This window comes from Cynocephalus volans, chromosome 10 (genome assembly GCF_027409185.1).
Source record: "Cynocephalus volans isolate mCynVol1 chromosome 10, mCynVol1.pri, whole genome shotgun sequence".
Classification (NCBI taxonomy): domain Eukaryota; kingdom Metazoa; phylum Chordata; class Mammalia; order Dermoptera; family Cynocephalidae; genus Cynocephalus; species Cynocephalus volans.
Genome location: NC_084469.1, coordinates 130,861,815 through 130,877,808, shown reverse-complemented (window position 1 = coordinate 130,877,808; position 15,994 = coordinate 130,861,815). Strand labels below are relative to the sequence as shown.

At 35.3% G+C, this 15,994-nt stretch overlaps 1 protein-coding gene across 2 annotated transcripts in view; it reads left to right on the top strand.

The window, feature by feature from the left end:
• SNTB2 (syntrophin beta 2) overlaps nt 1-15,994 on the top strand; it is a 94,458-nt gene that overhangs the window by 63,278 nt on the left and 15,186 nt on the right. For both annotated transcript variants that reach the window (XM_063112369.1, XM_063112370.1), the window contains exon 5: nt 13,474-13,670. In XM_063112369.1, coding sequence (XP_062968439.1) covers nt 13,474-13,670 — 197 coding nt within the window. The remainder of the gene's footprint in view (nt 1-13,473; nt 13,671-15,994) is intronic.

Below are 15,994 nucleotides of genomic sequence, written 5' to 3'. Positions count from 1 at the left end.
TTGGCAACTAGGCAAAAGATATAGGTAAGATTTAAGGGCTAAAACTACAAAACTCTCGGAGGAAAATACAGAAGTAGATCTACATGACTTTGGGATAGGCAGAGCCTTCTTTGATATGATACAAAAAGCACAAGAAACAATAGAAAAAATAGATAAATTTGACTTCATCAAAATTAAAAAGTTTTGTGCTTCAGGTATCACCATCAAGAAAGTGAAGACAACTCAGAATGGGAGAAAATATTTGAAAAATATATCTGATCAGCGACTTGTATCTAGAATATATAAAGAATTCTTACAACTCAATAATCGAAAGATAAATTGTCCAATTAGAAAAAGGGAAAAGGATCTGAATAGACATTTGTCTAAAGAGGATATACAAGTGCATCCCCATACTGGCCAGCTGCCCCCCCCCCAAATATACACACACGCACATATACATACATACATACATACACACAAATGGCTCGACATTAGCCATAAGGAAATGCAAATCAAAACTACATTAAGATATCATCTCCTACTTACTAGGATGATGACAATAATTAAAAAGATAGATAATAACAAGAGTGGACAAGGATGTGGAACCTTCATACACTGCTGGTGGGAATGTAAAATAGGTGTGGCTGCTGTGGAAAACAGTCTGGAAGTCCCTCAAAAAGTTAAACACAGAGTCCCCATATGCCCCAGTAATTTCACTCCTAGGTATGTACCCTAGAGAAATGAAAATTTATGTCCCACAAAAACTTATATATGAGTGTTCATAATGGCATTATTCACAGTAGCCAAAAAAATGGAAACAATTCAAGTGCCCATCAACTGATAAATGGGGGAGGGAGCAATAGAGAGTGACTGCTAATGGGTATAGTCTTTCTTTTGGGGGTTATGTGGTGACAGTTTCACAATTCTAAATATACTAAAAACCATTGAACTTAAATGGGTATATTGTATGGTGTGTGAATTATATGTCAATAAAGCTGTTATGATTAAAACAAACCCTACAAGATTTAATAGGAAGGACTAAGACCAATCCGTAATAAACTGAGTTTTAATCCCTATTTTGCCATTTATAGTACATGATTGGGAGCATGTTACTGAAACTTTCTGTGACACATATTTTCATATAATTATTAAATGAGTTATACTTGAAAAATGTCTAGAATGGCACGTGACATTGTAACTGCTCAGGTAAGTGTTAGCTGCTTTATTTGTAAGAGTAGTTTTGTATTATTAAATAGAAATAATATAAAAGAAGAATTCTATGTAAAAAGTAAAGTAATTGGTTTAATTTGGCCATGTTAAAAGAGGAGATCTTGCTCTACTAGTTTTTATACATAGTCAAAGTTTCATATTAAACGTGAAGAATTCAAATGCATTATTTGGATCAACCTAGACATGCAAATTCAACTGACCATAAATTAAATGGATGGGTCCTGTAGCTCTCTAAAGATGTTGTTTCTTAATAAGTTTAATTAATGTAGCAACAGGGATTCTTTACTCCTTGTTCAGGAAGTACTGGTGCATTAGGATCCAAAATGACAGGCAGATGACAGGTTTAGTTTTTCCATGTGGCCGTGATGTTGGCCAGGTGGAATTAGTTGAAGTCACTTCAACCATGATAGAATTAAGTGGTGCTTAATCACTACCAGCCAGAGGGGATAGAGGGTAGCCACTGAGGGAGACCAGAGGATGGAACAAGACCAGGAGGTATCCCACAAAGGGAGGTGAGGCCAGAAAGTTGTAAGCTTATGGCTTTTTAGTGTGGGAGAAAGAGAGGGTTTGAGATTTATATGAGTAATGAGAAAGGGCTGAATGTTCATTTTCTCTAATTCTATTTCTAATACTTTGGAACATAGATGTTCTCATGAGTGGATGAGATTAAAAAAGAGAGTAAGAGATAGCATAAACACATAGGGAAGGAAAGGAAATTAAGGACCTTGATTATCCACAAAAGTAGATAGTCCCTGATAAATTAAGAATTAATTATAGTTTAAAATCAGATAACATTGTTAGAGTGATATAAATTAACATGAGTTACTATTTATATTAAATTGCACATTTACACATTCTTGGAAACCAAAATTCTGTGTGTGCGTGTGTGTGTTTTCTCAATAGCTATTTCAAGTTGGTGAAGAACTAAGTAAAACATGAAAGTGATAAATGAACAGGATTTTTATTTTACACATTTCTTGAGATTAAAGCAAGATACATGACAGAGATAGAAAGACACATTGGTTCTATAAGTTTGCAGGATATGGACTTTGTAATCTTTTCCTATAAGCTTTCTTTGACTAGAAGAGAAAAAGATCTCAAAGAAAGTGTGTTACTTTACAATGTGGAAAATTGGTCTTGTGCTTATGGGACTTATGGGACAAAAGCTGCTAAAATACCTTTGCATGAGCTCATCTGGCCTCCCTACAAAAAGGGGGCCTTTTGGCAGTGTGTCCTAACGAACTGCTGCTCAGTAAGAGTTCGGCAGCTGGTTTGAATTAGATTTCCTTTGCCAAATATTTTATAATCAAATCTGTAGGAAAAAATTCTCCTAGATATTATATTTTTTAATGTCTGGCTTGGGATTAGCAATCAAACTGAATATGGTAGAATACCTCTGTCACTTCCCCAACACTCTCTTTTACTTGGATCATATGAGGATTAATTTTGAAATTTATTTAACTCTTTCTGAGATAGCTAATGTTTAAATGGCATATTGGAATTACATGAAGCAGCTCAGTAAAGCAGTTCTCAAAGTATACTTCATGGACTCGGGGGATCCCCTTTCAGGGGGTCTGTGAGTTCAAAGCATTTTCACAGTAATACTAAGATATTATTTGCTTTTTTTCATTGTGTCGACATTTGCAGTGATTGCTGGCACCTTAGCATGAATCAAGGCAGTTGACACTAAACAATTACAAGTAATTGTATCTTTCCCTACACAAACTGGCAGGGGAAAAAATGCCAGTTTAACTTCAAAATGTCTGTGTTGAAGTAGTAAAAATTATTAGTTTTATTTCATCTTGACCCTTGAGTATTCATCTTTTCAATATTTTGTGTGATGAAAACTACTCATAGAGCATTTCTGCTGCACACTGAAGTATGATCATTGTCTCAAGGAGAAGCATGTGTAATTGAGTCGTGAGCTGAACTTGATTTTTTTTTTATGGAACACCATTTTTTACTTGAAAGAATGTCTGACTGACAATCTATGGTTAGTCAGACTTGGGTATTTGTCAGACATTTTCTCTAAAATGACCAAAATGAAGGGAGTGGGGGGCGGGGAGAAAAAAAAAAAAAAGAAAATGATCAAAATGAACCTGTCCCTTAAGGAAAACACTGATAGTATTTGCTGCCAGTGAAAAAAATTCTAGCTTTCAAGCAAAAATTAGAATTCTGGAAAACTTGTGTCTGCTACCATGACAGCTCCCCAATACAGATGCTTCTGGACTATGATGGCACTACATCCCAGTAAACCCCAAAATAAAAAAATCATAAGTTGAAAATGCATTTAATATACTTAACCTTCCAAACATCATAGCTTAGTTATCTAGCCTTCCTTCAGTGTGCTCAGAACACTTACATAAGCCTAAATTGGGCAAAATCATCTAACACAAAGTATATTTTATAATAAAGTGTTGAATATCTCATGTAATTTATTGAATACTGTACTGAAAGTGAAAAACAGAATGGTTGTATGGGTACTCACCTGTAACATACATATCTGAAAGCACCATCATAGGAAAGTCAAAAAATCTTGTTGAACCATCAAGTCAGATCTTTATTGATAAGGTTTCAGATTCCACATTGCAATTAACCTTTAAGAAACCACTTGTTGAGTTTTGGTTCAGTGGACAGGATATCCACAATTATCTAAAAAGGCTATTAAAATATTCCTCCCTTTTCCAACTACATACCTCAGTGAGGCTGGGCTTTCTTCATATACTGCGACTACATATTGTAGCAGAATGCTGAAGCCAATATAAGAATTTAGCTATTTTATTAAGCTATACAATAAAGAGATTTGTAAAATATGTAAAATAGTGCCACTTTTCTTATCAAGTTTTTGTTTGTTTTGGAAAATTGTTTTAATAAAAATAGATTACATTAACTTGCAACAGGTTTGTTATTTTTGTTTGTATGGTGGCTGGCCAGCCCTTATTTTCAAATGAATTAATAATAATAAGTAGCTTAAAAAAGATCCCAGATAATTTCTAATATAGTAACTATCAATCAGTATAACCTATGTAAATAAAAGCATTTTGAAGTACTCACTAGTTTTTAAGAGTTTGGTCCTCAGGCCAAAAAGTTGGCAAACCACTGGTGTAGTGGTTCTCTGTTAGGGCTACACATTTGAATCATCTGGAGAGCTTTTAATAAAATAAGGTTGCCTGAGCCCCAACCTAGACCAATTAAATCTGATTTTTTGAGGAATGAGCCAGACATCAGTAGGTTTTAAAAGCTATGCATCAGGTGATTCTAGTGTACAGCCAGGATTGAGAAGTATGATAATTAACCTGGCTGAGCCAAATTGGTAGATTAGAAGAAATTGCCTTTTCCTTGAGAGTTGCTCTTGCCTTTATTATCTGAACCAACAGTGACTCCTTGAGAACATGTATTTGCTCTTAGATATCTTCTTGCTTAGGTTACTACTATAAGAATAAAGGAGGAACCAGCAAATTTGTAGAAAAATATTATAGGTATACAGCCTATAATGAAGCTAAGAACAGGCCATTTTATTTATTTTTATTGGTGTACATTCCTCACCAAGTTTTTAAAAATCCTGTATGGAAAACATTGAGTGATTCCTTATAAATGAAGTAGTATGTTTGTTCTGTTATACTGTGTTATTTTTAACACTTCTTAAAAATAGGAAAAATATTTTTATAAGAAGTGAATAGATTAAACTATATTAAAGGGTTGTCATGAAACAAAATATTCCATAGTTTAAAGACCTTAAGGAAAATGACTTTTCTTGTTTTTTTTCCACATGTATACTTCACTTTTTTTGGCAGTTTTATTGAGATATAACTCACCATACAGTTTACCCATTTAAAGTATAAGATTTATTGTTTTTTAAATAGGAAGAATAAGATATAGTGTGCTATAGCAATATAGGGAGACTGCAATCAACAAGAAATTACTATATAACTTCAAGTAGCTAATTGAGAGGATTTTGAATGTTCCCAACAAGAGAGGTGACAAATGTTTGAGGTGATGGATATGCTAAATACCCTGACATGGTAATTGCACATTGTATAAATGTACCCAGATATCACATTGTACTGTATAGATATACACAGTTATCATGCATCAATTAAGAAACAGTTAAAAAAAATAAAGAATAGAATAGTGGTTACCAGAGGCAGGGAAGAGAGGGTGGGGGAAAGGACAAGATTGGTGAACAGATACCAAGTTACAAAATTACAGTTAGATAGGAAGAATAAGTTCTGGTTCTCCAGGGTGACTATAGCTAATAATATTGTATTGTATATTTCAAGATAGACAGAAAGAGGATCTTGAATGTTTTAACCACAAAGAAATGATAAATGTTTAGATGATTGATATGCTCATTATTCTGATTAGATCATTATCAAATATATGCATATACTAAAACAACAAACTATACCCCATAAAAATGTACAATTAAATAAATAAACTTTAAAAAAAGATTTAATGGTTTTTAGGATGTTCACAGAGTTGTGAAACCATCACCACAATCAATGTTAAGACACTTTCATCATCTTGGAAAGAAACTCCTATTGCCCTCTCCCCCCAGCCCCTGCAACCACTAATCTACTTTCTGTCTCTACAGATTTGCCTTTTTCTGGCTTCTTTCACTTAGCATAACGTTATCAAGCTTTATCCATGTTGTAGCATGTATTACAACTTCATGACTTTTTATGGCTGAATACAGATGAAATCTATGACAATAACAATGTAAAGGGGAAGGACAGATACGTGTAAGAGCAGAGTGCTGATAGACTATCAAAATGATATTGGTATTATTCAAACAAGGTTATTACAAATTTAAGATGTTAATTGTAATTCCCAAGGTAATCACTAAGAAAATTACTAAAAATTTACATTAAATGAAAAATATGCCATTGTATAGATATACCACATTGATCATCAGTTGATAAATGTTATCTCTTAAATCACTTACACTCTTTGCATCATATCTCAGAAAGCTTTCCCTAATCCAAGGTCACAAAGATTTACTCTTATATTTTCTTATAAAAGGTTTATAGTTATAGCTTGGACATTTCGATCTTTTACCTAATTTTTGTATGTGGTGTAAGGTAATGGTCAAACTTCATCTTTTTGCATGTGAATATTCAGTTATCACAGTACCATTTGTTAAAAAGACTATTCTTTCCCCATTGAACTCTGTTGGTACTCTTTTCAAAAATTAATTGGTCATAAATGTGAGGGTTTATTTCTGGACTCTCAATTCTATAGCTTTGCAGTAAGTTTTAAAATCAGAAGATGTGAATCCTTTAGATTTGTTCTTCTTTTTCAAGATTGTTTCAGTGATTCTGAGTCTTTTGCATTTCCATATGAATTTTAGGATGAGCTTGTCAGTTTCTGTTAAAAAAAAAAAAGGCAGCTGAAATTTTGATAGGGATTGTGTTGAATCTGTGGATCAATTTGGGCAAGTATTGCTGTCTTAATAATATTAAATCTTCCAATTCATGACACTGGATGTCTTTTTTATTTAGCTTTTAATTTCTTTCAGCAATGTTTTGTGGTTTTCAGAGTAGAAGTTTTATTCTTCTTTTGTTGAATGTATTCCTTAGTATTTTTTCATTTGATGCTATTTGAAATCATCTTAATTTCCTTTTTGAATCGTTCATTGCTAGAATATACAATCAATATATTGATTTTTTTCTTGATTTTGTATTCTGCAACCTTGCTGAACTCGTTTATTAGTTCTAATAGGTTTTTAGTGGATTTCTTAGGACTTTCTATATACAAGATCACGTTTTCTGCAAACAGAGATAGTTTTACTACTTCCTTTACATTCTGGGTGGCTTTTGTTTATTTTCTTGCCTAATTACCCTGACTAGAGCCTCCAGTACAATGTTGACTAGAAGTGGCACAAGCATAATCCTTGTCTTGTTCACGGTGTTATCAGGAAAACATTTAGTCTTTTACCAGTAAGTATGTTGTCAGCTGAGTATTTTTCATTGATGCCTTTTATCATATTGAGGAAGTTCCCTTCTGTTCCACATTTGTTGAGTGTTTTTATCCTGGAAGATTTTTGGATTTGTCAAATGCTTTTTTTTTTTATTGTCTATGACAATGATCACATGGTTTTTGTGCTTTATTCTACTTATATGGTATATTACCTTAATTAATTTTGTGATGTAAAGCCAACCTTGCACTTCTGGGATAAATCCTGCTTGGTCATGCTAGATTCAATTTGCTACTATTTCGATGAGGAATTTTGTGTCTGTATTCATAAGAGATAATGGTCTGTAGTTTTCTTTCCTCTTGTTTTTAAAAATTTTAGTTGACATGTTGTAATTATACATACTTAAGGGGTACAATCTGATGTTTTGATACATATATATGTTGTATAATAATCAGGTTAAGGTAATTAATGTGTCATTCACCTCATGCATTTATCATTTCTTTGTGGTGAAAACATTAAAAAGTCTCTCCTCTAGCTATTATGTAATATGCAAAACTTAACTGTTAACCATAGCCACCCTCCTGTACAATAGAACATCAGAACTTATTCCTCCTACCTAACTGAACTTTGTACCTCAACCTCTCCTTGTTTTCCCTTCCCTCACCCACAGTCTCTGCTAACTACTGTTCTACTCTCTGCCTCTGTAATAGCAACATTTTTTTTTTTTTTTAGGTTCCACAAATGAATGAGATCATATGGTATTTGTCTTTCTGTGCCTGGCTTACTTCCCTTAACACAATGTTCTCCAAGTCCATCCATGTTTTCTTTTCTTGTGATGTTTTTGGTTTTGTTGTTAGGGTATTACTAGCCTCATAGAATGAGTTGGGAAGTGTTCCCTTCTCTTGTTTTTTGGAAGAGTTTATAAAGATTTGGCATTATTATTATTATTTTTTTTTATGTGGCATTCTTTTTCAAGTATTTGGTAGAATTCACCAATAAATTCATCTGGGCTTGGGATTTCTTTGTGGGATGTCTTTCACTGTTAGTTAAGGATTTTTAAACTATGTTTCATTAACAGTACTTTCTTAGGCAATATTTTGCTCTTTCCCTTTTGTCTAAAAAGTTTTTAGTTCATGACTGTTACATTTCTTATCTTCGTCCTTGAAACCCTCTTCTTATGGACATCTCATGGGGCAGAATATGTAAGGAGTATGAGCGAAGCTGTAAGGTTCTGTCTTGCTTATTGTTTCTCAAAGTTTTATTCTGTGTACTACCATGCTGTCCCATACTTTGATTTTAACGTTCTCTCCAAAATGATTAGTTCAAGCTCTCATTTTGTTATACTCAAAAATATTACAAGGAGCATCACTAGCTACCCCCCAAAAATGAATTGGAACTCACTTTTAAAGTAAAAAGATGGCACTTTTTAAAAAAATGTAATGGAATTAAACATGATAGTATCACATTTCAAGTGAATGGGAGTCATGAGTGGTAGCCCAGTAGTAGGGAGAGTTCCAAAGTTTAGGAAAAAAATCAGTTTTCATTGGCCATCCAATGGAGCAAAAATGAATTATCTCCCATCCTGATCATAATTTGCACAGCCTAAGAAGAGCTTCCCACCTCAAAACGTAAGCTTTTAGAGCAGATTAGACTAGCAAAGTTCACAGGCACAACATTTATCAGAAGTAATGGTGTCTGCTGCAGTCAACAAGGAGTTAGACAAATGAAGAAATGTTCATTGTGAGCATCGTTGAAACGCAGCAGCTGATAGTAGCTTCTGGCTTCAACTCATCAGATAAGGAAGAAGTTTGTGTGACAGCCTCTCTTATTTATCTGACTGTTGGCATTCAGTCCAAGTGATAAATGTGATGTTTCCCAGTGAATATTGAAATTCTGTTAGAGAAGAGAGATTGCATCTTATCTTAATTTTTCATATCTAGCAAGTGTTCTTCTTTGAAATATAAAATATTCACTAACCCTGAGAGTAACATCGAGTCACATAGCCCAGTGTTTTCTCAAACATTGGACCTGCTCCTTAGGATTAAGATTTTCCATAAAAGTTGAGTTACTTGTCTCAGGAGTTATTCAGTGTTCTTCGTTTCATTTATTTTAACAGCTTATCCAGAAGAACAAAAGGGCTGGCTGGTTGGCTCAGTGGGTTAGAGCACCGTGTTTTAACACCAAGGTCAAAGGTTTCATATCCCCATACCCATCAGCCACCAAAAAAACAAAAAACAAAAAAGTGACAAAAGCCTTTGCTTCACTTTTTCTCTTTGCTAAGAACACATTGAGAATTCTGGGACAAGGGATATCAATAGAGAGGTGTGAGGCCAAAACTTTGACCCTTTGTTAGAGTTATACTTAGGAATTGGTCTTGTTCTTGGCCTTTTCTCCTGTGGTTTCCCTGAATGAAGAAGACACTAGCTGAATCTATAGGCTGTACCCTAATCTGACCCAGTCTTAGCCCCCTTGCCCAAAATCTTCCACTTTGCCCTCTGAAACTCACTCATTCATTAGTAAAGTCTTTCATATCCCTAACCTTTTCTCTGAAGATTCCCCTTACCTTTTTCCTAGAAATCTGGCTTTCCCCTAAGGACAGTGCTTCCCTCTGTCCTTTCAAAAGTTAGCTATTTTCTCTTCCACATCCCACTTATCTCTGGGGTTGGAAATAGGGTAGGTGTCCTCTTTGCTCCTTGTCACCTTTTCAGTCCATTGTTCCTCCCTCCTTCCTCCTCCCTAAAATCCCCCAACTTCTTTGAAGTTCATACCTTGAAAGTATACCACCTGAATGCTTTCCTTTTTGGCATCATCTATAGACTACTAGGCCATTCTGTCCTGTTCCTTAAAGATTTTAAGCACCTGGTTCATGTTTATTCTTTCTGTTTCTGTCTCTCTCTTTCTGTCTGCCTTTCTGTCTTCTCTCCTTTCCTCCCTCTTTCTCCCTTCTTCTCCTCTCCCCTACTAATCTTAGAATTTTTTTAAATTTTAATATCCAGGTAGATGATACTTATAATACTCTGAACTCTCAGTTCCTTAACCTCCTCTCTTCCAATAATGTTGTCCTTCACATTATCTCTATCACCCACTTCCACCATCATGGTAATGTTTTTGTCATTATAAGAAACTGGACCTCCTCCATAATATTGAGTTAGTTCACTATATTCTCCTATTGTGCTCAGTTTTTTTATTATAACAGATTTACTGAGATATAATTCACATACCTGAAAATTCACAGTAGCTCAAGATGGCTACTGGAAGTGCCAGCCATCATATCTAAGTTATAGGCAGGAGGAGGAAGCAGGGGAGAAGGACAAAAGGGCCACATTCCTGCTGCCTTGTTTCTTCTCTTATGGGGCTTTCCTGGAAATCCTACCCAATAATATCACCTTACAACGCAATGGTCAAATCTCTCTGCAAAGGAGTTTGGGGAGTAGTCTTTTATCTGTGGATACTGTCATTCAGGATAAAAGCAGCCTTCTATTTCTAAGGAAGAATGGATGTCGAGCAGGCAGCTAGACATCACGGCAGAAACTGATAATAGCTGTCTCAGACTCCGTAGTTCTAAAAACAAACTGTGTACTTCCCCTAAAAACCTGTTTTTCCTGTGCTCTTCTCCATTCAGTAAAGGGCATTTTTCCAGTTGTGCACATTTGTGTGCAGGTTTTTGTGTAGACATAAGTTGTCAACTCATTTGTGTAAATACCAAGGAACACACGTTGCTAGATCATATGGTAAAAGTATGTTTAGTTTTGTAAGAAGATGTCAAACTGTCAGGCAAAATGGTCTGGCCATTTTGGAAGTACCATTTTGCTTTCCCACCAGCAATGAATTCCTATTGTTCTACATCCTTGTCAGCATTTGGTGTTGTCCACATTTTGAACTATAGTCGTGGTGATAGGTGTGTAGTGGTATCTCATTGTTTTAATTTAAGATACCCTATTGAAATATGATGTTGAACATTTTTTCATATGCTTATTGGCAATATATATATCTTCTTGGTGAGGTACGTGTTCAGATCTTTCACCCTTTTTTTTTTCCCTCCAGTTTTGCTAACTCCAGAGATTGCTTTCTTTGTGGTAAAAAACACATAACATAAAATTTACCATCTTAACTATTCTTAAGTGTACAGTAGTATTGACTATATACACATTGTTGTACAACAGATCTCTAGAACTTTCTCATCTTGCAAAACTGAAACTCCGTTGAACAGCTCCTCTCCATTTCCTCCTCTCCCCCAACCCCTGGTAACCACATTTTACCTTCTGTTTCTGTGAGTTTCACTACTTTAGATATCTCATATAAGTAGAATCATGCAGTATTTGTCCTTTTGTGACTGGCTTATGTCACTTAGAATAATGTCCTCAGGGTTCATCCACATGGTAGATTATGTCAGGATTTCCTTTTCTAGGCAGAACAATATTCCATTGAATGTATATATCCAATTTTCTTTATCCATTCTTCTGTCGATGAACATTTAGGTTGCTTCCACCTCTTGGCTATTGTGGATAATGCTGCAATGAACATAGATGTGCAAATATCTCTTCAAGATCCTGTTTTCAGTTCATTTGGATATATACCAAGAAGTAGGTCTTTTGCCCATTTTTTATCTGGGTTTTTTGTTTTCTTAATTGTTGAGTTTTAAGAGTTCTTTGTATATTTTGGATACCAGACCTTTATCAGATATGTGTTTTGCAAATATTTTCTGTAATTATGGCTTGTCTTTTCATTCTCTTAACAGTGTCTTTTGCAGAACAAAAGTTTTTAATTTTAATGAAGTCTATAACATATCAATTTTTCTCCCATGGACTATATTTTTAGTGTTTCATCTTTTGAGATCACCTAGATTTTCTCCTATTTTATCTTCTAGAAATTGTATAGTTTTGTGTTTTACATTTAGATCTAAGATCCATTTTGAGTTAATATTTGTGAAAGGTAAGGTCTGTGTCTAGACTGTTTTTTTTGTGTGTATGGATGTCTACTTGTTCCAGCACCATTTGTTGAAAAGACTTTCTCCATTGAATTGCCTTTGCAATTGCTCCTTTGTCAAAGATCAGTTGACAGCATTTGTGTGGGTCTGTTTCTGGGCTCTGTTCTCTTCCATTGGTCTAATTGTCTATTCTTTTGCCAATTCCACACTGTCTTGATTTCTGTAGCTTTCATACTAAGTCTTAAAGTTAGTGCCAGTCCTCAAATTTTGTTCTTTATTCTTGTATTTTCTGTCTGGGTCTTTTGCATTTCCATATAAACATTGGAATCAGTTTGTCAATATCCACAAAATAGCTTTTTTAACTAGGATTTTAATTAGGATTGCATTAAATCTGTAGATCAATTGGGGAGAATTGATGTCTTAATTATTGAGTCTTTCTACCTATGAAAATGAAATATTTATTTACTTAAATTTTCTTTTCTTTCATCAAAGTTTTATAGTTTTTCTCATATAGATCTTGTACATACTTTGTTAAATTTATGCCTAAGTATTTTATTTTTTGGTACTGATATAAATCATATTATGTTTTTAATTTCAAATTCCAATTCTTCAAAGCAACTGACTTTTGTATATTAATCTTATATCCTGTAACCTTGCTGTAATCACTTATTAGTTTAGGAGTTTTTTTTGTTTGTTTTATTTATTCTAGAATTATTTTTTTTCCACATAACATTTTTTCATAGGTCAAGGAACTTTAGAGTCAAATGCAAAAGCAGCATGAATTTTTAACATAAAACCTAGATCTGTGTTTGCTGTGGGTCTTTACTAGCTACAATCCCTCCCTATCACTGGCTTCTTCTTCTTTCTATTTTTTTTTTGTAAAGATGACCAGTAATGGGATCTTAACCTTTGACTTGGTGTTGTCAGCACCACGCTCTCCCAAGTGAGCTAACCGGCCATCCCTATGTAGGGATCCGAACCCGTGGCCTTGGTGTTATCAGCACCACACTCTCCCAAGTGAGCCATGGGCCAGCCCTTTACTGGCTTCTGCTATTCGAAGTTCTTTGGCTAAAAAGTTTGAAATGCTATTACCCATAAGTTTTTTTCTTATTTTCCCTCTGAAGTTATCACTGATGATTTGCTTATTATTTCCTAATCAAAATTATATCTTTTTGATATGCATAGCTCTTGGGAGCATAAAAGAGCCTGTGGGAAATCGGTCCATCCAGCCCAGTATCCTTTCTTACTGTGACACCAGAGGTCATTTTATGGGAAAACAGAATGGTATCTGCTTCAGAGACTATAATTGTGTTTTGAAATGTACTTATCCAAAAGCTGTTGATGGCTTTTATAAGTTTTTGCTTATCAGTAAGCATAATGCAGTAATTATTTTTGTTCTCTTCTCTGTTTGTGGTCCTAGGTTGGTTCATTCTGGCTCCGGATGTCGATCTCCCTCACTTGGATCTGACCTTACATTTGCTACCAGGACAGGCTCTCGGCAGGGCATTGAGATGCATCTCTTCAGGGTGGAGACACATCGGGATCTGTCCACCTGGACCAGAATACTTGTTCAGGGTTGTCATGCTGCTGCTGAGCTGATCAAGGAAGTCTCTCTAGGTAGAGATACTGACATTTCATTTCTAATAGTAATTAAATGGAACTGTTATATTTTAATTTATTTTAAAGTAAAACCACTCTCATGTGTGCTAGGCTTTAAAATGTGCTAAAATACAGCAGCTAAAAGTGGTGATGATAGAAAGAAATCTGGTTTCTCTGTTTCACTAACATAGTTTTCCTAAGCCTGGTACTTGGCTCTAAACACATTTTTTTTTAAAAGATGACCGATAAGGGGATCTTAACCCTTGACTTGGTGTTGTCAGCACCATGCTCTCCGAAGTGAGTGAATTGGCCATCCCTATATGGGATCCGAACCCATGGCCTTGGTGTTACCAGCACCACACTCTCCCGAGTGAGCCACGGGCCAGGCCCTCTAAACACATTTTATAACATTCTATGTACAACATGGCATTTTTACTGTTCGTCATTTTAATCTGCATTTAATAGTGTAAGGACTCATTTACTGAGTACTAGATAAGTTGACTCTTTAGTTAAAAAGATTTGGACTCTAAGTTATGCATAGACACCCTTAAAATATGAGCATCTGGCAAGCTTATGTCTGTAGAAAAATAAAGGACCTGGAATAGGAATTTCTCTTTAAAAGTTTGAAAATGTGTGCCCAACACTTACTCAAACAAGCATCTAATGGAAATCACAGCTTGGTGGTTTCTTTCCATTGTGGAAGCGCCCTCTTGTGGCTAGTTTCTGTGAATTTGGGGTATCATTCCATATACATGTATTTGTGCATATGTATACGTATAGATATTTCCAGATTGCTTTCATTTTAACAAGAACAGGCAATACTCAAAATGAAGCCACAATTGGAGTTTCCAACATGGTTTGATTTACCTTAACTACCTTGCTTGGAAATTGGTTTACTTTATTTTGCTTTTGTTTCCTATGTATTTTATTTTATAAACCTAGTTTTATAAAATTTATACAAAAAGAGAAAATGTTTCAAGAGCAGCAAATATTGGGCCAGCCCATGGCTCACTCGGGAGAGTGCGGTGCTGAGAACACCAAGGCCACGGGTTCGGATCCTATATAGGGATGGCCGGTTAGCTCACTGGCTGAGTGTGGTGCTGACAACACCAAGCCAAGGGTTGAGATCCCCTTACCGGTCATCTTAAAAACAAAGAGCGGCAAATATTATGAATTATCTTTCTTTCTGTTGCTTTTGGAAAACGAGAGATCTTCATGGCTTTAGAACTAGATGGGCAACATTTCTTTGGGTCATTTTCTAACACAGGCACAGGGACAATATTTTTTAAAAATTTTCTCAAAACAATACAATTCTTCAGCTATTTAAGACCTTTCTGATATTTTTCTCACAACCACAATGATGATTCAAGCAATGATATCCATAGCTAGTGTATTAGTTTGTGTCTGTTTCTTATAATAAAATACATAGAACTGGGTGATTTATGAGAAAATGAAATTTATTGCTTAGAGTGTCTGAGGCTGAGCAGTCCAAAGTCCATCTAGTGGTGATGATAGTGACCCAGGGTTCTCACATTGCAAGGTGGTGGAAGCAGATAGAGAGAAAGACAGATTCTCCTCTTCTTTTCAAGCCCTCAGAACCAAGCCCTTGACCACCATTTTTAATCCATTCACTACTGTGTGTTCCTACAATCCAGTCACCTCTTCAAGGCTCCATCTTTCATTTACCATAATAGGATTTCCCACCTTCCTAACAGTCACAGTGGGGGCTAAGTTCCTAATACATAAAAGTTGGGGGACACAATTCAAGCTTCAGTGAGTTTTGGGGAACACAATTCAATCCACTACAGCTAGCGAGCCCCCACCTTGGATTTTGACAAAAACCACCACATCCATACTGTCTTTCTCACTTTAAAGTTTGATTTGTCTCTCCTCCACTTTTGCTATAGAGTGTTTGGTCCTCACATTAAGGGCTGTGGGACTCTGATTTTTGTCTTGGCCACAGACTGTGCTTTCTAAAATGAGCAAATCCTCCATGTGAAGTTCTGTGATGTTTTATGTTCCTGTGGGCAGCTGAAGGGTCAGGTCCTAACATCTGGGTCACCATATCTTCTTCAAGGATCCAGAGAGAGATGGTTCCCAAATGAAAAGTGCTACTTTGATTTTCCCTGTTTTTTAGTTTCACATTGTTTCTTTGGCATCTATCAGCTAAACTACACATTGCAGGAAATAAAAAATCTACTAAGTCCCAGGCTCATAGCCATTTAAAAATGATGGCTTGTGGAGAGAGAGAGTGAAGACAACCTGATTTCTTATATTTTTAAATAGGCAAAAGAAATATATTTTCTGGTAATTTAAAATATTTTTGTTCTCATTTACAGCTA